Here is a 27,623-nt window from a genome sequence, read left to right as displayed (position 1 = left end):
GAGGTCAGGAATGACGGAGAAGTGGGGATGGGTAAGTGGGAGGCTGATCGATGGCCCATAAAGAAACATGCATTTAAGGGGTGGGAAACAACGTGAGGTTACCGCACGCAAGAGATCAGAAGTGAAACCTGGTTTACTTTACCAGGTTATTTTTAACGCCAACTGCAGAGTATTAGTGGTTTCATAAGACCTTTTGGGGGGGTGACCTTCAGTATTAGGGCAGGGTGGAAGCTTCGTGAGAAAGGTCGGGATAGACTGGACAACCTAAGGAGGTCAAACGATCAATACATCCCAATTTCCCCAATCGCGGAGTCCACACAGTGTAACCCAGCCGGGCGGAAGGTAGCGGGGACCCACCAGAGCCACGCCCCTCCCGGCGTCCGTCTCTGCACTTGCGTCACTTCTGGCCCTGGGCGATTCGCATCCGGGTCAGAGTGAGCCTCTTGCTCTCCGAGTGTGTTACTGGTGGAGGTGTCGCGCTGTCCGCGTTCTCTCTTCCCAGTGTGATCGAGCCGCAGTGCCTGCCGGCGAGGAGTACCCGCTGCCTCGAGCAGAGAAGGACGAGGAGGGGACCTGGGAGCGGGCAGCGGCCGGGCTGGGCCGCTCTGGGGCGGGCTGGCGACTTTGCTCCTTCGCTTGCTGCTGTCTCTGGAAACCGGGTGCCAGCACTGAGGAGTCTTCAGCTGACAGCAAGCCCCTTCCCCGGCTCCCCTGCCCGCCCTGCCGGGGAGGGCGGAAGATGCCGGTGAAGAAGAAGAGAAAATCTCCTGGGGTGGCAGCGGCAGTAGCGGAAGACGGAGGCCTCAAAAAGTGTAAAATCTCCAGGTACCACCTTCCCCTACCCTTCAGTCTTACCTCCTCTGCTGCAGGGCTAGAGAAGAAGGAGGCGGGCCGGGTCTCAGGGGTTCGGGCTGGGGAGAGGTGAACCCCCTCTGATAAACCTAGGTGGGAGGCGTGGAACCGCGCGAGTCTGCGCTCGGCTCCGCCTCATGTTCGGTTTGTGTGCTCTGGCGCCCGCAAAGGGACTCGGAGAGTCGCCTCACGTTGAGCCTACGTGCCAGGGAGGGTGGGGAAACAGGAATGCGTACGCAAATTGCCCTCTTTCCCGTTACCCCCTATTCCTATAATCCCTTCCCCCGCCTTCCTTCCAGACCTAGAAGTGAGTACAGATCCGTGCAAGGGTCACTTCTAGAATTTCTTTGTAGAGTGTGAAGAAAGGAACAGAGCACGAGGAATTTTGATCTGACAACTGCCATGGGAATGGTAGAAAAAAAGCTCCTTATGCTGTAATTGGCCTCCAAATTTAGTATTTGGAGTGATCTAACCTGGACCATCCCAGCAGGAGCCCCATTTTCTGGAAGTATAGCGCCTCCACCTGAGCCAAGTCCCTATGTGCGGAGTTGGAAAGGCCCTGCGTGCGTTTTGTGTTTCAGCCATCAGGATGCTGTTAGCTCTCAATATAAATATTAATAATTTGAGAGCTGTTGTACTCTGTATCCTCTTGGAGAAGAAGAAAAGGCAGAGCTGTAGTTGTATAGCTCTTTGATCCCCTTGTAGCGTGTCATTAAGGCATTAAAGCAACGTTGTATGCTGCAAAAAAACATTGCAATTTAGGTGTGAGAAGTGAGTTTTTAAAATTCCCTTTTCGGGTGTCTTGACTGTATTAGTGGTTGGCACTTAATGTAACAACTTCAGATGCTACCATTTAAAGTAGCCAGCATTATAAAGAAGAGATAATGATAGAACTATCCTTAAAGAGAGTTCTGCTTAAAATGTGAGGTAGGTGACTTCTTTAGTCTGCATTATCCTTTTTGTAATTGGTTGAATTTTTTTCCTCATTACTGTGTTTGGCAAAAGAGCCCAAGGGTATTTCTTGGACTATTACTGTGAAAGATACTGCTGTTTTCTTATACCTCTTGATAACTCATACTAGAATTTGACATAGTTACTCCATTAGCTCATATTTTTTTTTGAAACATGCAAATTAGTTTTTTGTTACATTAACTTGTAGTAATCTTAATTGTATAATGTATCAAAATTATTTAAATTAAGCACATTAAAACTGCTGAGCAGTCAGTATTATTAGAACTCAGGTGATACTTTGCTCTATCAACTTAAAATTTTAAATATGGCACCCTTATTTTATATTACATTATTCAGTAGCAGAAGTTATAGCATTCCGAAGTCACTGTGGTAGTGTGGAACCTTGAGAAAAGTTTCTCTGTTCATTAAATCCTCAAGGCTTTGGCCCAATTATTTGAACTGGTATTATCTGTTAGGGTTTTTTTTTTTTCTTTTTAATCTGTGGAATCTAATTATAGCCTTAAGTCCTATATTATCTTTTGTCTTTAAAATATTGATTTAAGCTTGGTAGGTGATAAATAAACAACTCTTAATATATAATATTATTCTGAAATATTGATTCACTGAGTATCAAAATATACTTTGTAAGATTTGTTTTCAAATTATACACATATATAATTTCCATACAAATCAGCAGAAGAATCACTGTGAAGATTTATACCCAACTACCAGTCCTGGATTGAGACCATTAGGTTGAACTTCTGTGTGGTCTTTTGAAATCTGGGAAAAATAATTTTAGTGATATTTTTGGAATTTGATAGTGAGCAAAGTAGCATTTGGGTTTTGTTAGAAATTTTTATATATAGATTACTGTTTCAAATTGCAAATATTTGACAATTCCAATTTTTCCCTATAACACCAACTGTAAAAAAATAAAAATACTTTGGTTTGAATTGAAGTAGTTCATATTGAACTTAGCTTTTCACTAAAAGTTGAGACTTGTTAAAATTCTTAGGCATTTGTGTGTTTTCTAAGCTATTGCAGATCCCAACCCCCTGCTAGACTAATAAGTGGAGAGGAACATTTTTCAAGCAAGAAGTGCCTGGCTTGGTTTTATGAGTATGCAGGTAATGAAATTAATATAAGAAGATAACAGTCACATGCTTTAAAACGTTCTTTTTGGTTTATTCATTTAACAAATTATTTATTGCAGGCCTGCTATGTGTTAGTCCTTTGTGCTGAGATCAGGGTCAAGACAGAGGATTATGGTTAGGCTAAGAATTTGGTGCCCTTTCAGGCTGATATTTCTTTAAATATATAATTCAGTATATGTTTAATGGGAGGGGTGAAACTCATTTACTGTTAGTAAAATTTGTAAACAGATTCACTTATTGCTTTATATCCATTGGCTACAGTAGAGTTGGTATTCTGGAAAACACAAAGTATGTAATAAAACATTTTATACTTTATATTTGTTTTTCTTTTCAGTTTTCTTTTGAAATTTTTCTGAACCATAAACTGACATTTTCTGAAACTTTTGGGAGACATAGTAAAATATTTAAAACTCAAGTATATCATTACATGACAGATTTATCCTTTAATATAATTGCTATTTATTTAACCATTCATTTCTCCTGGAGATGCAATAATAAACAGACTGATATTAGTACAGTGTACTAAATGCTATATTAGGAAGATGCACTGTGAAAGTTCATAGGAGAAATGTATAATCCAGCCTTGGAAGTTTCAGGGAAAGCTTCTTGAAGAAGCTAATTTAAACTACAGTAAATCCCTGTAAGTGGTGAATGAAAAACTCTAGGCCTAGGGTGAAACTGTAGTTCAGAGGTAAAAGTCAAAGCCTGGGATGAGGCCAAAGAGTTAAGCAAATATATGAAAAAGAACACTTGTTTTCCATTTATTATTAACTTCTTCATAAACATATATGAAAAGAAATTTTTTTCCCTTAGAATGATTTAGTTCTTTTGGAATTATTGGTTTTAAAGTTTTTTTGTTTTTTTTTTTTCGTTACTCCCCGTTGTTTCCTTTCTTTTACCTGCCTCCCTGGTTGGGTTTTTTGTTTTGTTTTGTTTTTCCCCTTTTATCACTATCATTCTCAGAGTGTTTGTTTAGAATAAAAGTGTATATGCAGTCACTGTCTTGTACTTATTGCTAATCAAGTTAAGGTCTCAAGAGTACTTCGAACTTAAGGTTAAGGTTTAGGCTAACTGTATGGAAAATAAGACTATTTTGGAGGACAGTAACTTCACTGTTGGGATCCACTGAGCGATCCCAAAAGTATAATTTAAAAATTGTTTAGTAACAGAACAGATTCTTTCTAGACCAGAAAAACTGCTATTACTGGCATCCCAAGACAACCACTAACCCAAATTAAATAGAGGGAATTCATTTTCTTTTGACCTCCATTTAAAATGTTGACCCAGTATTCAAAATGCCAGTTTTACTGGTATGTATGATAATGATACAGAATCAAAAGGTCAGTCATCTTATTTTGCCTATAAAAGGTACTAGATGCCATAAAATTAGTCAATGTTTTTTTCTTTCATGCTTGCTTGTTTTACTTCTCATAGGGACTTTCCTGGGTAGCATAAGATTTGATTTAAACATTTATTTCCTATACAAGCGTTTTTTAATGGCCAGCAAAATAATTGCTATCTTTATTACAGAAATTGTGCTAATTTTCTCCTATGACCGTTCTGTTAAGTAGGTGGTGTTATCCTTATTTTCTAGACGAGAAAACTGAGGCTTAGATTAAGTGATTTGACCAAGATCATACAGTGACAAGAACCTGGATTCAAACTCAGGTCATTCTGACCATAGAGCCTATGCTTAACTACTGTCTTATTTTAAAATATGTACATGGCAGCTAGTTTTTCTTTTACAAAGAAAATATTAGTAAGTGTACTTTAGGTTAACTTATCTTCTGTCCTTCACTGAATGATGCATATTTATTGAGCACTTGTAGGTCAGGCACTGTGCTAAGTGCTGGGAATATAGTGGTAAACAAATCAGACAAGATCCCTGCCCTTGGGGGGCTTGCCTTCTAGCAGGGAAGACAGACAGTGAATAAGTTAAGTAGGTAAGATAATTACAGATTGTGGAGGATTATAAAAGTAATAAATATGGTATGATGCAGGGATAGAAAGTAGAAGGTTGGGATGGACTTTCAAATAAGGTGAATAGGGAAGGCCTCTCTAGAGATTACTTTGGTCAGAGACCTAATTGATAAGGAGGTGCCAGTTGTTTGCCAAATAAACAGTAACTGGGATGTCCCTGTTTAAAATGGAGACAATAATTGTGCCTACTGAGATAATACACGTTAAGAAAGCACTTAGCGCTGTACCTGGTTAAATATAGTCAGAACCCAATAAGTGTCAGCTATTATTAAAAGAGTAATAGTATTGCAGCATCAGATTTACTGGTTGTATATTTTCACAATACTGTTCCAAAATTAACAGTATAGTTCCTAGGTAGTTTATGTTGAAGGTACTGTGTCATTTCATTGAGCAGATTTCCCCCCCGCCGCCCCCCCCCCCCCCTGCCCCGAGCATCTGCTATGGCTGGCATTGTTTTAGACCCTGCAGGTATACCTGGAAACATTTCTTTATGGTTATTAAAACATCAGAAAATTGATTTTTTTTTTAAGTTTTAAAAATGTTTTACCACAAATCTTGTTTATATATTATAGGTCATGTGTGATAGCCTGATAGTTTTGCCCTTTCATAACACGTCTCATCTTGAGTGCTATTTACATCAGCAAGGATTCAGTAATATATTGGGCCTGTTACTGAACAAAAACATAGAAGGTGAAAAGGCACTTTTAAGGTCTTATAAAGAATCAGAAAAAAGGTGGGATAGAATTGCATAATCCTAATAAGTAACCAGCTGGTAGAGTGAACTAAATCATTTTCATAAATTCTTAAATTGAGTGGAAGCCTATTTTGTGCCTGAAAGAGTCAGTTAAATTCCACTCCAGAGGTTTTACCCTGGGAGTAGTTTTATTGAACAGTTTGTTTCAAGAAGTATAATTGATGTTATGCATTCTGGGGAAAAGAACATTAGTATAGACCTTGTTTTAGATTTAGATTGTTGCTATCATTATTTGCATTGCTTTGTGAAAGTCACTTGTCATTTACAGAAGGGTCTTATATCTATCTTATATATCTCCATATAACATAATTTGATTCTTATCAAATTTTAATCACTAATCTCCCATTTTCTAGGGAGGCTATATTTTATGACAGTAACTGATATTTCTTGACATGACTTTCTCTTCTAAAAATACTAATGATGGCAGCTTTGAGGGCAAGTCTGCTTTCTTGTTGCATTAGAAAGTTTAGAGTATATTTCCAACATGCCTTAAGAAAAAAACTTTTCTTCCATTAAACTTTTTATCTGATTTTTACTTTCATCCAAACCACATATAAGGATTCATATTCAGTATTTTTTAACACCTTAATTGTATATGTGTGCTTTTAAAATTATATAATTAACACATTCTCATTAAAAAAACCCTCCAAATATATATTAGGAAGTGAAAGTTTCCTGTAATTACCACCCCTTCACCTTTTAACACCTCACTGCATAAATAAGTGCAATGCTTATTTAAACCAGAAAATTTTTAAAAAGGTTTTGGTTTCAGACCATGTTGTGAACGTCATCTTAGCAGCCTGGACCTCATCTGAGATAGTAAGAGTTTAACTGGTCACATATTGGATGGTTACATTCTTCTATTAAGAAAAACCATAGGACCTTGGCTTCATGTTGTGCTTGTGAACTAATGGTGGTGATATAAAATGCCACCTGAGCAACCTTGGTCTAGTCGATGACTTACAAAGCTGGAGTATTTTTAGTCCTTAAGAAAGGAAAACAAGTTTCTCTTAGCTACTTTAACAATAATATTTGAAGACTGTATTTTCTTTCACAACGAGGTGTGGTAAACATTTCTATCATATTTTATATTTTAAAATTTGTTTTACCTTCCTCATTATATTAGTTTCAGGTGTACAACATAATGATATATGTATATATCGCAAAATGATCACCACCTGTCACTACACATAGTCACAAATTTTGTTTTCTTGCGATGAGAGCTTTTATGATTCACTCTCTTAGCTACTTTCAAATACGCAAAACAGTATTATTAACTATAGTCATCCTGCTCTATGTTACATCCCCAGGACTTACTAAGTTTGGAAGTTTGTACCTTTTGACCACCTTCACCCATTTTGCCCACCCCTGCCTCTGGCAACCACCAGTCTGGTCTCTGTATTTGAGTTTGGGGGGGAGGAAGGGGGTTGGTAGATTTCTTATGCAAGTGAGCTCATATGGTGTTTGCCTTTCTCTATCTGACTTGTTTCACTTAGCAAAATGCCCTCAAGGTCCATTCATGTTGTCACAAATTTGTTTTACTCTTATCAAGTCAAAAAAGAGACCTAGCAATGATGTAATTACTATATGGGAATCTGATAACGTAAAAAATATGAGAATTGGTGTACTGACTTATATTTACTGTTACTAAGGAGAAAAATATAAGAAAAATGTCCTTAATTTTTGGACTAATTATAGACATAGCTAATTGAGGGATTAAGCATTTATTTCTACATTAAGATGACATAATGCTTATACTTTACTGTCTATTTTAGGACCAAGTAAATAAGGAAAATATCTCATTCTGGAATCTGAATGTTGTAATTTCCTTACATCATTATTTTCATAATATATCTTAAAACTAGTAAATTTTATTTGGGTATATTTCAGAAGGTTAATGAGTGACCTTCTGTTCTAGTAAGAAACAGATATTCTTCTCTGTTTACTGTCTTGAATTGTGGGTTGGTACTGGCACAGTCTAGTAGAATAAGAAGCTGAAACCTTCTTGTGCTTCTTTATTAATGCATTGTGAAAAATTTTATTCAGAGGAGGTTCTCAGTAAATGCATTTTTAATGGATAGGTTCAAGTTATTGTACAAGCTAGAGACTGATATTAATGTTGCTTTGTTTTCTATTTCCGTAATTATATTTTATAATGTGTTCAAAGAGTATTTCAAAATTAAAAAAATTTTAATCTGGTGACAAGTATTTATACTTTATCAAAGGTATGTCAAAATTCAAATTCAGTTATTCACAAAAAATGTTATGGTGTATTCATAGATGCCTTTAACACAGTGGCTTATGTTTTATGTTGACATTAAATTATAACAATAAAATATATAAATTATTTTTGTCTTTGAAGGTCCTGATGAAGTTGTAGGGCCAGAAGGAATGGAAAAATTTTGTGAAGACATTGGTGTTGAACCTGAAAATGTATGTTTTATTTCTAAGTAGAATGGAATACAAGTGGGGTATAGCATATTCATAAATTTCTAAAAATTGGAACCCTTTAATTTTATAAGAAGATTTTGTTTCTTCATGAATATTGTAGATTTTCATTTAGGTTTTTTTAAATGTATTTAAATTGGGCACGTGTTCTCTTTCTTGATACAAATGTCATTTGTAATAGAGTAAGAGAGATTCTACCTTCAGAAATTGTTAGAACTTTTTGCTTTTAAGAAATTGGCCCATCTAAATTTCTTTACAGTTAATAATTCCAGAGATTGTACTCTTTAATAGTTAAAGGATGTAAATAGTTGTATAAAAATGCTCTCCATGATAAATATAGACATGATTATCTCTATGCTGACTTTTCCCCTATCCTTTATGTTCTGTTCTTTCCAGATTATTATGTTAGTTTTAGCGTGGAAATTGGAGGCTGAAAGCATGGGATTTTTTACCAAGGAAGAATGGTTAAAGGGGATGACTTCATTACAGTAAGAAATTTTTTTAAAAAACAAATTTGATGGCCTATTTGAAGATCTTAATTGATATTTTGTGCTTCGTAGTTTTTTGGGAGTAAGGTTTCACCTTAAATTAATCAGATTGGTTTGATCTAGAACAATCAGTTTAGTATTGACAAAATTTATATTATGGTCTTTGACAAAATGAACTGTTACTCCAGTTTTCATATTCCCTAAGAAAGAACCTAAGAACAGTTCTATTAAAACTCGAGTCTCTTGATGGGTGAATTAGAGATTCATGATCAAAGTTATTTACTCATGGGATGTTTGAGTGATAAGGGATTTCCTTCTCAGAATGTAGAATTCTACTACATGAGGAGTTTGTTCTTGGGCAGTCCTAAGCTCTGGGGCCTCCTCTCTCTTCAGTTTTATACTTGACTTAAAAAAGAAATTTGATATAAAAAAAAAAAAGAATGTCTGTATGTGTATAACTGAGTCACTTTGCTGTACAGCAGAGATTGGCACAACATTGTAAATCAACTCTACTTCAATGCAAAAAAATTAAAAAAAAAGAAATCTGAAGAGAGTTACATGACACTTTTATTATTTCTTTTTTGCCAAATGAATCTCATGAATACAAAAGTAGAAATATTGTTTGGCTCCTGTGCAACCATTAGCCGTTTTATAGTTGTATACTTTCAGTTTAGGATGCTGCCTTGGGACACTTTAAGTTATAAAATTGCTTCTTTATAAAAATAATTTGATTTTGGCTTTCCAGAGTAAAGTGTGCTTAATTTCAGAGTCAGTTAGTAATTGTGTATTAATTTTATATTTTGTCATGTTCCTGATGTTCATGCAGGAAGTTATTAATAATCAACATTCTAAAATAGTTAGAGCAAGCATAAATTTATAATATTTTTGAGCCCCAAACTGGAGGTTAATTAGCCAGGTGATTTCCTGTTGTGATTATGCTTTTATTAACACACTTAACTGTTCTTTACTCCTTGTTTGCCTATCCTTAAATTTCAAAATACTTGGTTATTTTTTTTAAGTGTATTTGTTCATATGAAACTTAAATATTTATATTTGGATTTTCAGTGTCTAATGTTTTGTAATTCTCCTTTTCAACCAGCATTAACATTTAGATATTTTGTGTGTGTGTGTATGTGTGTGTGTGTGTATATATATATGTGTGTGTGTGTGTGTGTATGTATACACATACAAACACATATGTATATGTATATATATTTGTTTAATGTAAAAATCTTTGCTCATATGAACCAAATCATAGTTCCTAGAATAGAACATAAAATCAACCCTCTCACTTTTATTACTTATAAGTGAGATGAGGAGTCTGAGACTCAGAGAGGTGAAGAAAATTTTTGCCAAAGTTTACATAGTTCTTAGTGGCAGAGATAGGATGTAGAATTTAAATTTCCTGATTACCAGTCTACCATACTGTACTTCCTATTGCATCATCCCTTTATGTATATTCCTTTGTTACATTCTTTATAAAATAGAAGGCCATTATTAACTTTTAAAATCATAGTATTTATAACCAAGGCTGCCATTCATCTAGGTGTCATAACATGCCAAATTAAAATAATGTTGATTCTGAAATTCTTTGAGCTATTTCTCATCATTTAATTAGCTTTATAGAGAAAGATAAAATATACAAGATTATGCAAAGAATATAAACTAATTTCATGTAGCTCAGTCTGTTTTATTAAAATTTATATCAGTTGCATGGCTTGTCAATTGTAAGACATTTTATTTGGCATTACAACTGCTTTATGTACTCTTCCTACTGCTTTTTTGTCTATTGCTTTTTAAAATATCTCAGCTAACAACTGTTTGTATATTTTTAAACCAAAAGTTTCTAATTATTTATGTTTTTGAATTACTTGATATAATATAAAGAGCCTCTGTATAACAGAAATATGTAAACACGAAGTGTTTCTAGTATTTACTTTTGAATAATTAGCATATGGCCTTGGGTATATGCTAGGGAAATTGATGAACCCATGAACATGTTGTTTATTAGAGTATCTTTCCAATAGGAAGTTCACAGGCTTTACAAAATAAAAGCGATATTTAGGACTTAAAATTGACCCAGAGGTTTCTGTTTCATTCATTTATTATCCCCTGCACATCTGCTTAGAACTCTGTAGTGTATATCTTTGAAGCTACTAAAATTAGGCAAGCACTATTGACTGGGAAAATAGTTATTTTTTTTTTACCCCCAATGATCTAGATTGCTTTGTTGAAGTACAGAGTATCTTCTCTTAATTGGCTAAGTCTTATTACTCCCTGAATCTTCTTGTAAAGAACTTGCTAGGAATAAAATAGTTTAAAATGTAAACCAATAGAGACAAAAGAATCTATAAAACTTGTTTTTTTAAAAATGTATAGTCGTCTAGTATACTTGGTTTTATATAATCATTATAAAATGTAAAATTTCACAGACTTGATTCCTTTTATAGATTTTTCATATTTTTAGGATTTAATTTAATCTGGACATAGTTATTTGATGGTTCCTAAATCATCTTAATGTAGTTATCAATTGTTTCAAATTAATTAATTTTAACACGTAGAAAACTTTAAGTAGAGCTCTGCTAAAGAATAGAAGCAGTCTGGTAGTTAAAACATATATTATGGTCAAGAATAGGGGACTGTCATAATCATGGTTAATTATAATCTGTAATTGTATAATGCTTAACAGTTTTCAGAATATTTTTTTTTACATTTATTTATTTTAAAGCTGTTATTCATACAGACTTTTCACAACTGAATTGTCCTCTTTTGTGTGAAAGAATTTATGGGTATGAATTTGTATATAATTGGACTAGAATGACCATTTTTTTAAGTTTCGGAGATGTAATTGCCATATCGTTTCCAGATACTTTGCTCTGTTTCGTTTTCATCATTGTTTAATAATAGTCAAATTTCCCTTCAAGTCAGATTTAATTTAGGAGGTATTTAAACACCTATTTTATCTAAAGTACTGTGCCGCTTGCTGATGATAACAGTGAGGCATGGGACACAGCTCTGCCCCTTAGTTACATTTCAATAGGGTGGGAAAGGCATTACTGCAACCATACTGTAACCATAGGCATACTGTAACCATAAATCCAGGTGGGATGGGACAAGTACTAGAGTAAAAGTACCAAATACTGTGAAAGCACAGCTGCTAAGGAGGTTAATGCCAGCTGAGTAGACGGGAAAGTCTTTACTGTAGGTGTGGCATTTGAACTGGACCTTGAAGAATGATTAGGATTTTGATGGTTGAGGGTATAGGAAAATGTTGTTTCAAGAAGAAATTGTGAGCAGAGCCTTGAGAAAAGAAAACATATGTCTAGTTTTCTAGAATCAAAAGGTACGTACAGAAAATTGACAGAGTAGTTTTAAACTCCAGATAGTTGGGATAATGGCTACATTATGCGGGGCTTTGACTAATATGTTGAGAGAGTTTAAACCATATGTTTTAGCTTGGGAAGCCATCAGAGATTTTTGAGCATAGGAATCATCAAAGATTTTGGGGATAGTTTTCAATAGAGGAGGTTTTTTTTGTTTTGTTTTGTTTTTTAGGTCATAGACTCTTTTGAGAACCTTAGGAAAACTGTGGACCTTATCCGCATTAAGATGCACATCTGTAGAGGCAAGATTCCAAGGATACTTGAAAGTTTTATTCTGGCATACCTTACTAGAGCGGATAACTTTTCTCATACCTACTAGCTGAAAGTTTGTTGTTGGAGCATCTACCATGCTGTTAGAGAAAATTGTGGGCATATATCTTTAACAAGAGTGTACTTGATTATGATAATGAAAAAAAGAGCCAAAAGGATAACATCTGACAAGAATGGTAGTAACTAAGCTGTCTGCCAGTAGACTACAAGTTGTACACCTTCTGGTCTCCATATTGAGCCCTGTACTTTGAAGATTATAGGCTTAACTGGCTTCACTTTCTTTAGGAGAGAGGAATGGGGAACATTTGTACAATTTTTTTCGTGGGAGTAGAAGAGTTGAATAGATTGGATGCTGTGGTGTCTGTGGTGTATGACTATCATTCACTTAGCATTGTGGGCCCAAGTACTAATTGCCATTGGCATTCTTCCCCTTTGCTCTCCCCGAGAGTCATCAAAACAATTTCAAAATGCCCCCGCTCCACATTTCCAAATACCCCCCAGAGATGGATTAATTATATTGTTCAGGTCCATACACCTGATTCAGAGAAAGTTCTAGTCTTTGGCCATACCACTCTCAATGCGCCCAATCTCGTCAGAGAAAGTTCTAAATCCGTAACTTGGTTAATAAAATTCTTCCTGTTATACATCAGTGTGTCATGGCATTCTTATTGACTTAATGATTAAGGAAGATAACCTCACTTAGATCTAATATATAAATGAAAATTTTTTCTCATTTTAAAGGTTTTAAATGAAGCAGAAATTCAGAAGCCTCTCTTGTTAATCAGACGTTTAACAATACTCAGGAAATTAATTCCCAAGCCTTTATGTTGAAATTTAAACCCATTTCACTGGTTCTAACAGCAGTGACCTTGGAGATTGCTGTCAAATTGTGCCAGTGTTCCCTAAAATCTGTGTGGTTTTATTTGATTGTTATTTTTAAAAGTGCTATTCTTACTTTCCATGCTACACTAGTTAAGTATGCTTTTCTTTTTAGTTCAGGGGAAATAGTCTTTCTAAACTTGCCAAGTTAAAAGGTATCAACATTAACTCTTGTGAGTCTATTTTGGGGCTAGATTAAATATTAAGAATTGTGTTTAACTGCTTGGGCATGATTACTGGTTTTGCTGGGTCTGGTCATGGTCTTTATGATGTTCGTAATAGATACAGAAGTTCGTGCTCTTATTTTTTTCACTCTTCTCCAAGAAGAAAACATTAATTGTCAGTTCTATTAAATTATTTCTCAACTGAAAGATGTAGATAAACGATTATAATGATAAGAATTAGTTTGGAGAGAGCCACCTATGTGAAGATCATTTTTTAGCCGTTTGCCTCAAAAGGAGCCTATCAAGCTAAGAACTGTGCTACGCATTTAATACATGATTCTCATTTAATCTTACGGTTGTCTCTTACTGTTTTTGTGGTTTTAAAATGGGAAACAGATTGGTAAAGGTTAAGTAACTTGCCTAAAGCCACATGACTGGAAGGTGGAGAAATTGGAATTTTTAACTGGTCTCTATTTGACTTGAAACTTCGTTCTTTATCTCTGTCTTAAGCTTGTTGAGATCATATACTAAGTAATATTGTTGCTTTATGTACCTATGGAATGTAAAATATTTGGGAAGGATTTTAATCTCTTGGATTCTTATCTCCTTGAGAGACTTGTCAGTCACTACTTATATACTTTACAATTTTGTTTGAACTACAGTTTTCCACTAACCTTTCCCCAGGTAGGAATTTTGAAGCTTCTTGTAATTAAATTAATATATCATCTACTTTGTGATTTATTATTTAACAAATAATTTTGTTAAATAATACTTTTATTTAACAAATAATTTTGGAATGCTTCTATGTGCCAGGCACCATGTTAATATGGAATGAGGATGATTTTCAAACTCTGGTGGTAGTGAGAGAAATAACTTTTGAAAGTAGGGAGGTATCCTTTAACTTGTTTGCCTTCCTGAATTGCAAGTCTGTTAAGATTCTGCATGAGATTTTGTGTGAAAATGTGAGTCACATCACTAAAAAAAATGTGAAAAGCACTGCTTCAGGAAGCTACAAAGATTTAGAGAAAATGAGGCCCCTACCTAAAATAGATCATCATGGGGAAGGGAGTACATGTAGCTAGTTACTTTAGTACTAGTACCTTCTGAACATTCTCAGTTGATAACTGGAGATATTGAAGACTTCATTTCCTAATTTTCAAACAGCTTAATAGTAACATATAATCTGAGAATTTGTTTCTTTTGTGTATTCTTCTGGTAGAAGTTAACTGCATTTTCAACTTTCATTAAAACTTTTTCATATAATGAAGAATTTTTGTACTAATAGAAGCCATTTATTGAAATAGTAAGTAATAAATTTCTAATAAATGGTAAGAATAAATTTTTCTTGTTTCTGCATGAAACATTTTGTGCACTCATTCATATGCAAGGAACTAGGCCCCAGACAAATTAGATGATTAACTTATCCAAATTTTGATTTCTGTTTCTGGCAGATATGGCATCCTAAATGTGCAAACAAACCATTTCCCATGTTAAACAGTTAAATGTCGGATAAAATATTAAAGCATCCTTTAAAAAACACACCTGGACTTGACTGTAAATTAAGGAAAATAATCAGAGGCCAGAATTTATAAGAGAGGGTGATTCCATAGGGATCTACGGAGCTGGCATTTACCCTGAGGATACCTACCTATTCTCAGTCACCTAGGATCTGGCCATTTATCTGTGCGTGCTGGGAACTGGAGACAAATTGCAACGAGAATCAGATCAAAACCTCCTACATTTAGTCATTGATGCCAAACCTACCCAGTAGATGGAGACTTGATTGCTTGGGCTTGGTTCTGCATACATATACAGTTGGAGACAGAGGGCTTCTGGTTGAGAGAATTCCTAATTAAAAGCTCTTTGTGGGGAGTGGGGAGTCCAGTGGCCTAGTGGTTAGGATTCCGGGCTTTCACTGCTGTGGCCCGAGTTCAGTCCCTGGTGGGGAACTGAGAACCCACAAGCCACGTGGCACGGCTCTTCGTCAGATTTAGGCACAATCCAGAAATGTATTTTGGAATTGTCCCAGGTAATCAGTACTCCCATGTGTTTCGTGGAAGCAATTCTTCTGTACAGGAAAGCATTTTAAACAGAGGCCTCAATTTCTACAGAAAAAATTTCAGTGATCATTAACAATCAGAAATCACTAAACAAGTTGGGAAACAGATCTTAAACTTTAAAATAAGACTTTAAGGCTAGTATTTTGAATAATTATAATCTCAGTTTAAAATAACTACATTTAATGTGTTTTAAAAGAAAAAAGAGGAATGGTCTCAGATGATCAGATTTCAGATAATTACATTTCTAAAAGTGAAATATATAAAAGATTTAAAACTCAATAGGTGAGCTGCAAAGGAGATAGATGTAAATAAAATAGGAATCAGTGACTTACAATATCTGAGGAAAATAGGGAAGAGGTTAAGAGCTATAGTGGATAAATTTTTTTTTACTGTTAAGTTTTGAGAGTTTTCTCTATATTCTAGATTTAATTCCTTCATTGAATATGTGGTTTGCAAAATTTTCTCCCCCTCTGTAGCTTGTGTTTTCATTCTCTTACAAGGACTTCTGCAGAGCAAAAGTTTTAAATTTTGTTGATGTCCAGTTTATCAGTTTTTCCTTTTTATGTGTTTTTGGTGTCAAGTCTAAGAATTCTTTGCCTAGCTCTAGATCCCGAGAATTTTTTCTTACTTTTTTTCTAGAAGGTTTGTATTTTTACATTTTACTTTTAAATCAGTAATACATTTTGAGTTTATTTCTTTAAAAAGTATGAGACTTAGATTTTGGTTTATTTCTTTACCTGTGGATGTCCACTTGCACCAGTACCATTTGTTGAAAAAGCTCTTTCTCCTATTGAATTGCTTTACACTTTTGTCAAAAATCATTTGGGCATATTTGTGTGGTCTGTTTCTAGCTTCTCTGTTCTGTTCTGTTGATCTTCTTCCACTACCACACAGTGTGGATTACTTCAGCTACATACTAAGTCTTGAAGTCAGGTAGACTGGTTCATCTTTTTACATTTTTTAGCTACTACAGTTTCTTTGCTTTTCCAAAAATTTTAGAATAATCTTCTATATTTACAAAAAAAATCTTACTGAGGTTCTTGTTAAACTGAATGTGAATTTCAGAAGAATTACATCTTTACTTTTTTGACTTTTCTGATTCGTGGAAGATAGATATGTCTCCATTTATTTAAGTGTTTGGTTTCTTTCATCAGTCTTGTGTCAAACATACATCCTGTACATGTTTTGAAAGAATTAAACCTAAATATTTCATCTTTATTTTGACCACTGTAAGTGGTATTGTATGTTTAATTTTAGCATCCACATGCTCATTATTAATATATAGAAATATAACTGATTTTTGTATGTCCTGTGACCTTGCTGAACTCACTTATTCTAAGATTCTTTTGTGTGTATTCCTTGTGTTTTCCACAGATAGTTATGTCATATGATTATGACGTGAAATAGGGACAGTTTTATTTCTTTTCTGGTCTGTATGCCCTGTATTTCCTTTCCTTGAAATATTGCATTGGCTAGAACTTCTACTACTGTGTTGAATAAGTGTAAGTGTGGACATCCTTTTTTGGCTCCCCATGTTGAGGTGAAAACATCAGTCTTTCACCATTAAGTACTTTTTCTGGTAGGTTGTTTGTAGGTGCTCTTTATTAAGTTGAGGGAGTTCTCCTCTATTTCTGTTTTTCTGTGAGTTTTAACATGAATAGATATTAAATATTTTAAATATTTTTTCTGAGTTAAATCATATAATCATGTAATTTTTCTTTTTCTGGCCTATGAATATGATTACATTGATTTTTGAGTACTGAATCAATCTTGCATACCTGGAATAAATCCCACTTGATCGTGGTGTATAATTATTTTTATATACTTCTTAATTCTACTTGCTAATATTTTATTACAGCTTCATGAGGGATATTGGTCTGTAATTTTATTTTCTTTCTTTTCTTATTTATTGAGGTACAATTGACATATATAACATTATATTAGTTTCAGGTATACAACATAATGATTCAGTATTTGTATATATTGCAAAATGATTACCACAATAAGTCTAGTTAACATTCATCGGTATACATAGCTATAAATTTTTTTTTTCTTGTGATTTTTTTTTAAATACTGTCTTTTTCTGGTTTTGCTGTTACGGTGATACTGTCTTTATAAAATGAATTGGGAAGTTTTTCCTTATACTTTATTTTTTGAAGGAGGCTGTAGAATTGGTCTTCAAAGATTGGTGGAATTCTCCAGTGAAACCACCTGAGCCTGTAGATGTCTTTTATAGATGTTTTTAACTTTCGAATTCAATTTATTAATAATTTAATAGTTACATACTCAAATATTTAATATTTTGAGTGTTGTATTTTTTTTGTTTTTAAGGAATTGGTCCATTTCATCTTAAGTTGTCAAATTTATATCCTTTTGATATCTGCAGGTCTGTAATGATACCCTTTGTTGCATTCCTGATGTTGGTAATCTTTGTCTTCTTTTTTTTCTTTGTCATTCTTGCTAGAGACTTGTCAATTTTATTGATCTTTTCCAAAGAATCACATCTTTGTTTCATTGATTTTTTTCTCTAGAAAAGATTCCAAAGGTAGGAGCTTAGATTATTGATTGAGACTTTTTCTCTTTTCTGATGTTTATATTTAGTGCTATAAATTTCCCTGTCAGCACTACTTTGTGTCTCACAAAATTTGATATGTTTTTTTCATTTTCACTCAGTTCAGTATATTTTTTGGTTTCCATTGAGACTTGCTCTCACCCATGGATTATTTAGGAGTTGGCTGTTTAGTTTCTAAGTGTTATTTCTAGTTGGGTTTCATTGTGGTCAGAGGACATATTCTGTGTGATTTCAATTCTTTTATATCTGTCAAGGTTTGTTTATGGCTCAGGATTGAAAAGAATAAGTATTTTGTTGCCATTGAATAGAATGTTCTATTAATGTCGATTAGATCCTGTTGATTGATGGTGCTGTTGAATTCTTCTGTACCTCTGCTGATGTTCTGTGTAATTGTTCTCTCAATTGCTGAGAGAGAGGTGTGGAAATCTGTAACTATAATTGTGAATTTGTTTATTTCCCCTTTCAGTTCTATAAGTTTTTGTCTCGCATATTTTGCAGCTCCATTGTCTGGTGCATACATTTAGGATTGTTATGTCTTGTGGATTGACCTTTTGTCATTATGTAATGTTCCTCTCTATTCTGTTAATTTCTTTGCTCTGAAGCCTACATTAGCTGATATTAGTGTAGCCACCCCTCTTTTCTTTTGATTGTTTCTACAATATATCTTTTTCCATTCTTTTACTTTTCAATCTGCCTGTATTGTTATGTTTGAGGTCAGTTTCTTCCAAATAGCAGAGTTAGGTTTTTTTTTTTTTTTTACCTACTCTGTCAATCTCTGTCTTATAATTGTTATATTTAGACTACTTATATTTAATGTAATTATTGATATATTAGGGTTTAAGTCTGCCCTGTATTTTATAATTCAAAAATTTCCATTTGGTTCTTTTTATATATTTCTTTCCTTAGACTTTATATTTCTTTGCTGGTAGTTTCTATCTTTTCATTTGTTTTAATTTGTTCATGATTGCTTATTGTAGCCTTTTTATAATAGCTGCTTTAAAATCTGTGTCAAGTAATTCTAAACATCTCTATCATTTCAGTATTTGCATCTATTGATTGTCTTTTTCCTTTCTATTTGAGATCTTGGTTCTTGCTATGGCAAGCAATTATTTTTCTTCTCTATTGAAACCTGGAAGATTTGAGTATTATGTTATGAAACTCTGGATCTTATTTAAGCCTTTTGTTTTAGCTAGCTTCCTCTCATACCACTTCAGCAGGAAAAGTGAGGGCCACTACCTTATTACTTCCAGCCTATAGAAGTCGAAGTTCCTCACTCTGCATCTGTTGACATATGAGGAAGGAAGTCCTCATTACTGTTAGCAGACAGGAGAGTTTTAGGTCCCACTAGGCCTCCACTGATACTTTCTTGTTCCCCAAAAAGTCTCTATTGACACTACTAGGGTGGTGGCCTTGTTCCTGCATTGATGGTGAAAGCCCTGACTCTTTATAAATCCTCCTCTGACACTATCTCAGGTCAGAGGAGGATTGACTACTTTTTACTAACTGGTGGGAGTGGAAGTTCATGTTCCCCATGTGGTTTCCACTGACACTGCAGAATTTGAGAGGGCAAACTCCTTATACTCTGGTGAGGGTAGACCATTCAGGTCCCCATTCAGTCTTTGCTGGCATTGCTGGGGTTTGAGCCAGTTTTTCTTTGGTGTTTGACAGGAGAAGAGTGTTTCTTTCTAATGTTTTCTGTCTTGTTAGGCTGCTTACTTGCGACTAGCGGGAGAGCAGGGGTTTTTTTGTTTGTTTTGTTTTGTTTGTCTGCCCTCATTGGCATTTCCGTTTTGCTGACTCCTTCATCTCCAAGGCAGAAAGAAAACCCAGGGAACATACTACTGTATTGTTTCTCAGATTCTTTCAGAGTCTTCTTATGTTTGTTTTATGTATAATGTCTAGGGCTTTTAGTTGAATTAGCAGGAGAGATAGGGAAGAGAACATTTACTTCATCTTCCTAGAAGCAGAAGTTATTTCTTGTATCTCTTTTTTTAAAAAGCAAACCTTCCGCCCTCCTTCACTATCCCACTTTAGAGCTCTTTTCTCTGCTCCATTTTAGAACCAGACTCTTTGAAAGCAATTGTCTATGCTTATTTTCTCCAGTTTCTCTCTTCTCGTTCTCTCTTTTAAACCTATGCTAGCAAAACTTTTATCCCTGTGACTCCTCCGAAACCACTCTTGTTAAGGCATCATTTACAAGTGAATAATCAAACCAATAATACTTACAAAACTGTGGCTGAAGCTAAAATTGTACTTAGAGGGAGGTCTATAGTGTTAAATGTTATATTAAAAGAGAAAAAAAGCCTGAAACCAAATGAACTGGTATCTAATTTAAGAAGTTAGAAAAAGGATTAACCCAAAGAAAGCAGAAGAAAAGAGATAAAAAGATGTCCAGACCTTAGTAAAATAGAAAAAAGATACAATTGAGAGAATTAAATTATGGCAAGGTGATTAAGAAAAGCAAAGAAAAAGCAAAAATATATAAATGTAATAGTCATATTAGAAAATATTATAAATATTTTAATTGACATATTTAAATAAAATTATATATGAAATAAATGATCAGAAAAGTGTATAAATGACCAAAACTGATTCAAAAAGACAGAAAATCTGAATGGTCTGATAGCCATTTAAAATGCTGATTTAGTAATTAAAAGGTTTTCCTTCCCTCAATGAAAAGGCTCAGGTGGATTTTCAGTTGCTGAGTTTGGACAAATCCTAATTCCAATGTTCAGTAAACTTTTTCAGAAAACAGAAGAAAGGATACTATTTCTCATTTTGTTTTTTTGAAGCTTATGGTATAAGCTTGTTATAAAACTAGAAAAGAGAGTGTGAAAGAATAAAATTTACAAGCCAGTCTCACTTATGAACATAGCAAGATATCTAGCAATGTATAAAATAGGTAACATGACCAAGTTTGGCTTATTCTAAGAATGCAAGAGTTAAGTAACACTAGAAATGTATTCAGATATTTACACCTTAATAAAACAATAAGTTACTACACATCACATTGTTGATTTAGAATAGTGAAAGTCTTGGTTAAAGCTGAGAATGCTAGGTGTCTACGTCATGAGTACTAAAATTCAGTTTTGAGTGGAATACAGTTGGTCACAGTAGATGGCACAACTAATTTGATCGGAGGGAGTCAGATGAGCTCAGAGAGCGCAAACTGTGAGTTAGGTTTTGATGAGTAATATTTTGTCAAAATGTTAGAAGGAACAGCATATCAAGTAGATAAAATAATGTGTGCTAAAGCATAGCTATGACATTTTGGAATGGTAAGTGAAATTATAACTAGAGCACAGTTATATTTTAAGGATATTGGGCCCTGGCAGGAGATGAGACTGGAGATTTGTGCCAATTGTGAAAGGCTTTGTCTGCCTTGCTTCTTCCTAAGTAGGGGAATATATCAACCCAGGGAGAGTCAGAAAGCCAGTAAATATTTTTGAACATTCCATCTCTTTAGCTTCTTATACTTCATGTCTTATCTTTAGAAATAACATGTATTACTTGTTTGCATTCTTTTGTATATGTGCCTTATGTGACGTTAGGTGCTATCACTGATTTACTTTGATTTTTTGTTTACTAAAAATGTAGGAATTTGAGTTTATTACTGAATCACTAATGTATTTCCTCTGGGTTATATACTAAACTTGTAAAAGCAGTCATGGCTAATCTCTTTCACCAAGCTGGTGCCTAAGAACTTCCCAGTGAAATTTGTATCAGAGGCCTGATTAATTTTATTTGTTCTGTCATCTTAACTTTATTTGTGGTCAATAAAGTTAAGATGACATTATAGTACATCTCTTTTTATCAAATATTTGTGATTTTATTCGAGTTTTTGATGGAGTTGTAGTTGTTTTTTGTTGTTTTTTTTTTTAAAGAAAAGTTATTGGAGTGAACTTTCATTGATTGCCAGATTTTCTTTTTCTTTTATCCTTTTTCCTTTTTGTATTACATTGGTAGATACAAGGCAATAGTTATTCTAAATTTGTGAATCAGAGAATTTTAAACCTAAATTAACTTCATAAATGTGCTCACTTTTTCCTTTAATGCATTCCTTCTAACCCCTAAAGATGCTTTTATTTAATTTTCTTAATTATGTAATATGTTTGATTTGTTTAATTTAAGGTGTGACTGCACAGAAAAGTTACAGAACAAATTTGACTTTTTGCGCTCACAGTTGAATGATATTTCGTCATTTAAGAATATCTACAGATATGCCTTTGATTTTGCAAGGGTAGGTGGAATTCCCATGTTTTCAATTTTAATATTTTTTTAATCTTGAAACCACACTTAGGAAAACTTTTTTACCTTTATTTTAGGATAAAGATCAGAGAAGCCTTGATATTGATACAGCTAAGTCTATGTTAGCTCTTCTCCTTGGGAGGACATGGCCACTGTTTTCAGTATTTTACCAGTACCTGGAGGTATGTATGTGTTTTTATTTTTAAAATAATATTTTAAAACTTAAGCTGATTGAAAATATACCTTTAATTGAAGAAAAACAAGTAGATTTTTTAATACTGTGCTTTTTAAAAATTCTGCTTAAGTGTTTGACAATTTGTTAAAATGTGTACATATCCACTGTCATTTTTAGACATGAGTTCATGTTCATTAACATATTCTGTACATAAGTTATTTTTATTCCCTGCCTTGCAACCCAACCCCCCCCCCAAAAAAAAGATAAAAAAGAAACCTTCAAGAAATACATTTTAGCACAGACATCCTTCATGTAAAATTAGTTTCTTGGGATTTTTGCAGAAGAGAATTTATGCTAGTGCACAAATCTCAAGCTTTCTAAATCAGGTTTCTCTCTGTTATACAGGGTATTAGGCTGAAAAAATCAATATAAAAGAACCAATTTTAGTATTAAAACTTAGGCTCAATCTAAAGAATTAGAATAAACTTTTATGTCCACAAATATGAGGATGTACTTAAATATAGTGATTACTGAGAAATGTATGCTGAATTTATGAAGAAATATTCTTTTAGAAGGTTTATCATAGCACCTTCTGTATGTGGTGGTTTGAAGAAGATACTGTCCTTTTTTTTCATTGCTTTCTTTAGTTTCCTATCTGTTTTTGAGCTTCTTTCTATTTTATTTTGTTTATTTTATTTTATTTTATTTATTTCATTTCATTTTATTTTTTTGTATACTTCTCACCGTTTCTTTTTTTTTTTTTTCTCAAAGAACTATAACTGCTCTTTTTTTTTTTTTTTATGGCTGTGTTGGGTCTTCGTTTCTGTGCGAGGGCTTTCTCTAGTTGCGGCAAGTGGGGGCCACTCTTCATCGCGGCGCGCGGACCTCTCATTATCGCGGCCTCTCTTGTTGCGGAGCACAGGCTCCAGACGCGCAGGCTCAGTAGTTGTGGCTCACGGGCCTAGTTGCTCCATGGCATGTGGGATCTTCCCAGACCGGGGCTCGAACCCATGTCCCCTGCATTGGCAGGCAGATTCTCAACCACTGCGCCACCAGGGAAGCCCCGTACTTCTCACCGTTTCTTGAATGCAGATGCTTTCGCTTCGAAAATAATTTCTCCTAAAGATGGTTGTTTATCATAACAAGTTCCCCAGATTAGTTTTGTTTAAAACTTGTGATAAGAGACAGTGGTATAAGAAGGTCTTAAGTGAATGGGTTTTGTGCACACTTAAATCTTTAAGCCTAATAAAGTAGATTGGTTGATGGATGTTATCAATCTTCCTCATATTAGTAGTTTTGGGGCAATGATAAGTATAACTCTGTAAAAATATTCCCCTCTAAAAGGAGCTGAGAGAAGTAAATATTTTCAAATGCTTGTTATGTGGAGGGTGTTTGACCTACATTATCTTTTTAAATCTTTATAACACCATTTTGAATTATGTTTTATCTCCACTTAGCCAATGAATAACTTTCCCAAGGTCACTCAAGTAGCAGAAGTGAGATTTGAACCCAAGTCTATACCCTTTCAATTGCCTCCAAAGATGCCAACTTCAAAATGTGCTAAACAGTAAATCTTACGTAAAGAAATGATTTAATGAGAAGCAGTAGGAGGGAATTTACTGTGTGTAGGAAACATTGTATAGCTTGATCTCATTGGTGATTACACAAGCATATACACTGGTAAAACTTTATTGAGTTTTACCCTTACTATTAGTGCCCTTGACGCTCGTGTTATTCCTCAAGAATGAAAGAAGGGGACTTCCCTGGCAGTCTAGCGGATAAGATCCATGCTTCCACTGCAGGGGTTGGATCCCTAGTGGGGGAACTAAGATCCCGCATGCCATGCTCCCCCTCCCAAAAAAAATAAAGAATGAAAGAAAAATAAAGGGAAAATTAAATTTGATGAAGTTGACATCTAAATGACCCTGAGGATTCTCTTAGAAACACAAATAATTAAAAGAGGAATAAATGTTTTAGGAAAGACTAAATCACAAAAAAAAGGTTATAACTATTTATTGAAGTCAAGTCCTAATAAATAGTGCTTGTTCTGTAATCCAAAATTTATATCATTTCTACAGCAATCAAAGTATCGCGTTATGAACAAAGATCAGTGGTACAATGTATTAGAATTCAGCAGAACAGTCCATGCCGATCTTAGTAACTATGATGAAGATGGTGCTTGTAAGTATAGTATAATGTTTTCCTATGAAAGTAAAATTCTTAAAACTATTAAACGTGGATTTGTGTAGCATTACCATAAAGGATTTAAACTTCCTAACAATTTCTTATTTAATTGTGTGGGAAGTGTGGAGGAGGCAGGTGTAGAAGATAGAGAACTTAGATTGAGCAACATTATAAAATCTGTGCTGGTAAATGAAATATTTTCAGTTACTTGGTAGCTAAATTTAGAATATAATTTCTGCAGATAGAAGCTAAAATTCTGCTTTATTCCTGCCTTTCCTGGCATTTTCCTATGAAAGAAAAGTACAGTCATGATTTTAAAAATAGGAAAGCAAAACCTCAGCTACAATAGCAGAAGCTTTAAAATTAATATCGTAATAGCCATTCACAATAAGGCAAATGATGTCAAAGTAACGTCCCTCAGAAATTATTGAGTAAACAGGAAATGAAATATTTACAATTTTTTAATCCTTCAAATTAAAATATCTGTCCATCCCCTTCAGTGGAAAATCCAGAATGCCATAAACTAGAACTTTGAAGTAATGATAAATTATTTAGATAAGCCAAACGAATTCTCACGATAAATTAAGTTTTTATTTCCCACCACCAGTTTGGTTACATATGTTGTTTTAATGTTGTGAAGGGTTACATAGAAAAGATACATTTCTATAAATGTAAACTGAAATGATGGACTTATTTTTGTGACACTGAAGAAACAAAATACTGAAGAAGGGATAACTTTATTTCTCTCTCTATATATTGTGTCTTCCCCCTACAAAATGGTATAAAATTTAATATTTTTAGAAATAATACCTTACAGCAGTAAACTGGCAGCCCAAGGACTATGTCTGGCCTGCAAATGTGTATTTTCATGTGCATTTGAGTCAACATTATAACTGAGACATTTTGTATAAAAATACAGCTTCTGGATTTGCTTGAAAAGTTAGGAAATCTGACAAAACTGTTCCTGTGTTCTTTTATAGGAATTAGGCTGGAACCAAGTAGTGGCTTATGTTGGACTTGTGTTCCGGTGTGCTGGTCCACAGTATGCCAACAACTAGGTTACTTTTCAGTTGCCATTTATTATTATGCTGGTCTGTTGTTTTTCTTACAGTAGAGAAATATGTCTATCAAAAGCAAGAGAAAAAGTGAGACCACCAGAGGGTTGTGTGCTTTAAGAAGAATAGGGCAAGCATATTTCTTTGTGGCAATGAGTTTTCCTACATTTACAAAAAATAAACAGTGAGCTTATTTAAACTACCTATCTGACTTTTGTAAGTAAATGAATTTGAACCCCCTGCATTATAAAAATATCTTTTTACAATAGTTCTTAAGTCAGGTATTTGTTAGGTACTTGCTTTGTGTTCAGATTTATACTAGGTCCTATTACTGGAACAATATGTAAGTCTCTAATATGGCCACACCTTCAATAAACTTACAAACTTCTTGGTGAGGTAACAGAAATACTACGTTAAACACTTTTCAGATTGTTTAATAATTAAATGGCAGAAAGCTGTGGGCAGTTAGAAAAAGGGAGAGGTTAATATTGACTTAGTATTGGAGAGTTCATGAAACAAATCTTGAGAAGGAGGTTTCTACAAATATCTATTGTGGAAAGTCCCTTATGTCAAAAAAAAAAAAAGGCTAAGAAAGCACTCATTAAGTAGAGTAGGGAGGCAGAAAGGAAACCACCTGGAGAAGGGAAGGGTCAGTTCCCTATCATCACCACGGAGTTTGTGGAGAGTTTGTTTTATAGTTGGAGAGATGTATTCCCTGAACTCTAATAAAATTGCTCCTTTTATTTCTAGGGCCTGTTCTTCTTGATGAATTTGTCGAGTGGCAGAAAGTTCGTCAAACGTCATAGCAAGAACTATTGTGAAGAAAATGCAAACCTTTAGATCCTTACGTGTGTACAAGCTAATGAGACGAGGGAAAAAAAAAAAAAACCAAAGGGGTGCATTTTCACTCATATGAAAGACTTCTCATAGTACTTTTTTTTCCTTTTTTTTAAAGGAAGTTTTCTTGTTACATGTTATGGGCATTGAGCCACACCTCTTCCAAGACTGAATATTGAAGTTTTTGTTTTGAGTTATGTTTATAACATTTATTTCAGAACAATAAAGATTCAGATTCGTGACAAAGGCCTTAAAGTGAAGATGTCCCTTGAGTGTCAGAGTGGTATTTATTTTTGTAAATTTTAATTCTTGAATTTTAGAGGTCTGTCATACCGGGAATTTGTGGAATTTTAAAGATTTTAAACAATATTTGGCAATGTAGTCTGCTGATGGTATAGCTCATTATATTCATCTGTGCACATACCGGGAATTTGTGGAATTTTAAAGATTTTAAACAATATTTGGCAATGTAGTCTGCTGATGGTATAGCTCATTATATTCATCTCTGCACAATTAGAAAGAATATTTATTGGCCTTGACTTCTGGGGTGATGATTTTCTGATGCAGCTAATAAAATACATTTCTGGATATTGGAAGTGCTCCAGCTTTCAGCTGTGGTTTTCTGTGAAAGCTGCCAACGTATTGTGCACATACTTTATCTGCACAGTTTAGAATTGGAAAGATTATGTCTAGTTATTTTTTTTCTAACCATTAAATAGTATTGTCAATAAGCATAAATCAGCATTGCATGTATATTCTTAATGTGAATTTTAAGTTTTCTGTATTCTTATCAGTTTAAAAATTTCATTTATATTTGAAAGAGCAAGGTTCATATATTAATGGTTTCAAAATCAGACAGCCTTATGAGAGAAATTAAGACTAGTATTGAAGCTGTATCATCATCATTATTGTTGTTGTTAGTGGCATATATATATGATCTTTTTTAACTGTCACTTTGTGATTTGGGGAGTTTTGTTGAGGACACCCCTCCCCCATCTTTTTTTTGGTCATAAGGGAACCTTAGCTCTGATGTTGTGGATTTAGTTAAAATATATATTGGAAAAAATATATAATAGAATAAGGACTCATGGGAGAACTCTGGGTGTAATTGTGCCCAACTCAAGGTTGCCATTTACATTGGTACAATTACATTGCTAATTATCATATTT

At 34.1% G+C, this 27,623-nt stretch overlaps 1 protein-coding gene across 3 annotated transcripts; it reads left to right on the top strand.

Annotated features, from left to right (window-relative positions):
* Positions 1-425: 425 nt before the first annotated feature.
* Positions 426-26,721, top strand: DCUN1D5 (defective in cullin neddylation 1 domain containing 5). 3 transcript variants are annotated; one of them, XM_082340047.1, is made up of 8 exons: positions 426-825; positions 2,839-2,930; positions 8,054-8,124; positions 8,536-8,627; positions 22,087-22,195; positions 22,281-22,385; positions 24,457-24,559; positions 26,368-26,721. In XM_082340047.1, exons 1-8 carry the CDS (start codon positions 740-742, stop codon positions 26,421-26,423), a joined length of 714 nt encoding a protein of 237 aa, XP_082196173.1. In that variant the 5' UTR covers positions 426-739; the 3' UTR covers positions 26,424-26,721. The 3 variants fall into 3 exon arrangements, with proteins under 3 accessions (XP_082196173.1, XP_082196174.1, XP_082196175.1); XM_082340048.1 differs by lacking the exon at positions 2,839-2,930 and having other exon boundaries at positions 445-825; XM_082340049.1 differs by lacking the exons at positions 2,839-2,930; positions 8,536-8,627 and having other exon boundaries at positions 805-825.
* The last annotated feature ends 902 nt before the right edge of the window (positions 26,722-27,623 follow it).

The sequence above is a fragment of the Balaenoptera borealis genome (assembly GCF_965194805.1).
Source record: "Balaenoptera borealis genome assembly, chromosome: 11".
NCBI classification, from domain to species: domain Eukaryota; kingdom Metazoa; phylum Chordata; class Mammalia; order Artiodactyla; family Balaenopteridae; genus Balaenoptera; species Balaenoptera borealis.
Note: the sequence above shows the minus strand (reverse complement) of the source record. Positions and strands in the feature narration are given on the sequence as shown.

What these genes read in the sequence shown, in the direction of transcription:
- DCUN1D5 (XM_082340047.1), top strand. Translation starts at nt 740, where the DNA reads ATGCCGGTGAAGAAGAAGAGAAAATCTCCTGGGGTGGCAGCGGCAGTA. An exon ending in AAAAAGTGTAAAATCTCCAG is followed by an intron (nt 826 to 2,838) that starts GTACCACCTTCC and finishes GTGTTTTCTAAG; the next exon opens with CTATTGCAGATCCCAACCCC. An exon ending in ATGCCTTTGATTTTGCAAGG is followed by an intron (nt 22,196 to 22,280) that starts GTAGGTGGAATT and finishes CCTTTATTTTAG; the next exon opens with GATAAAGATCAGAGAAGCCT.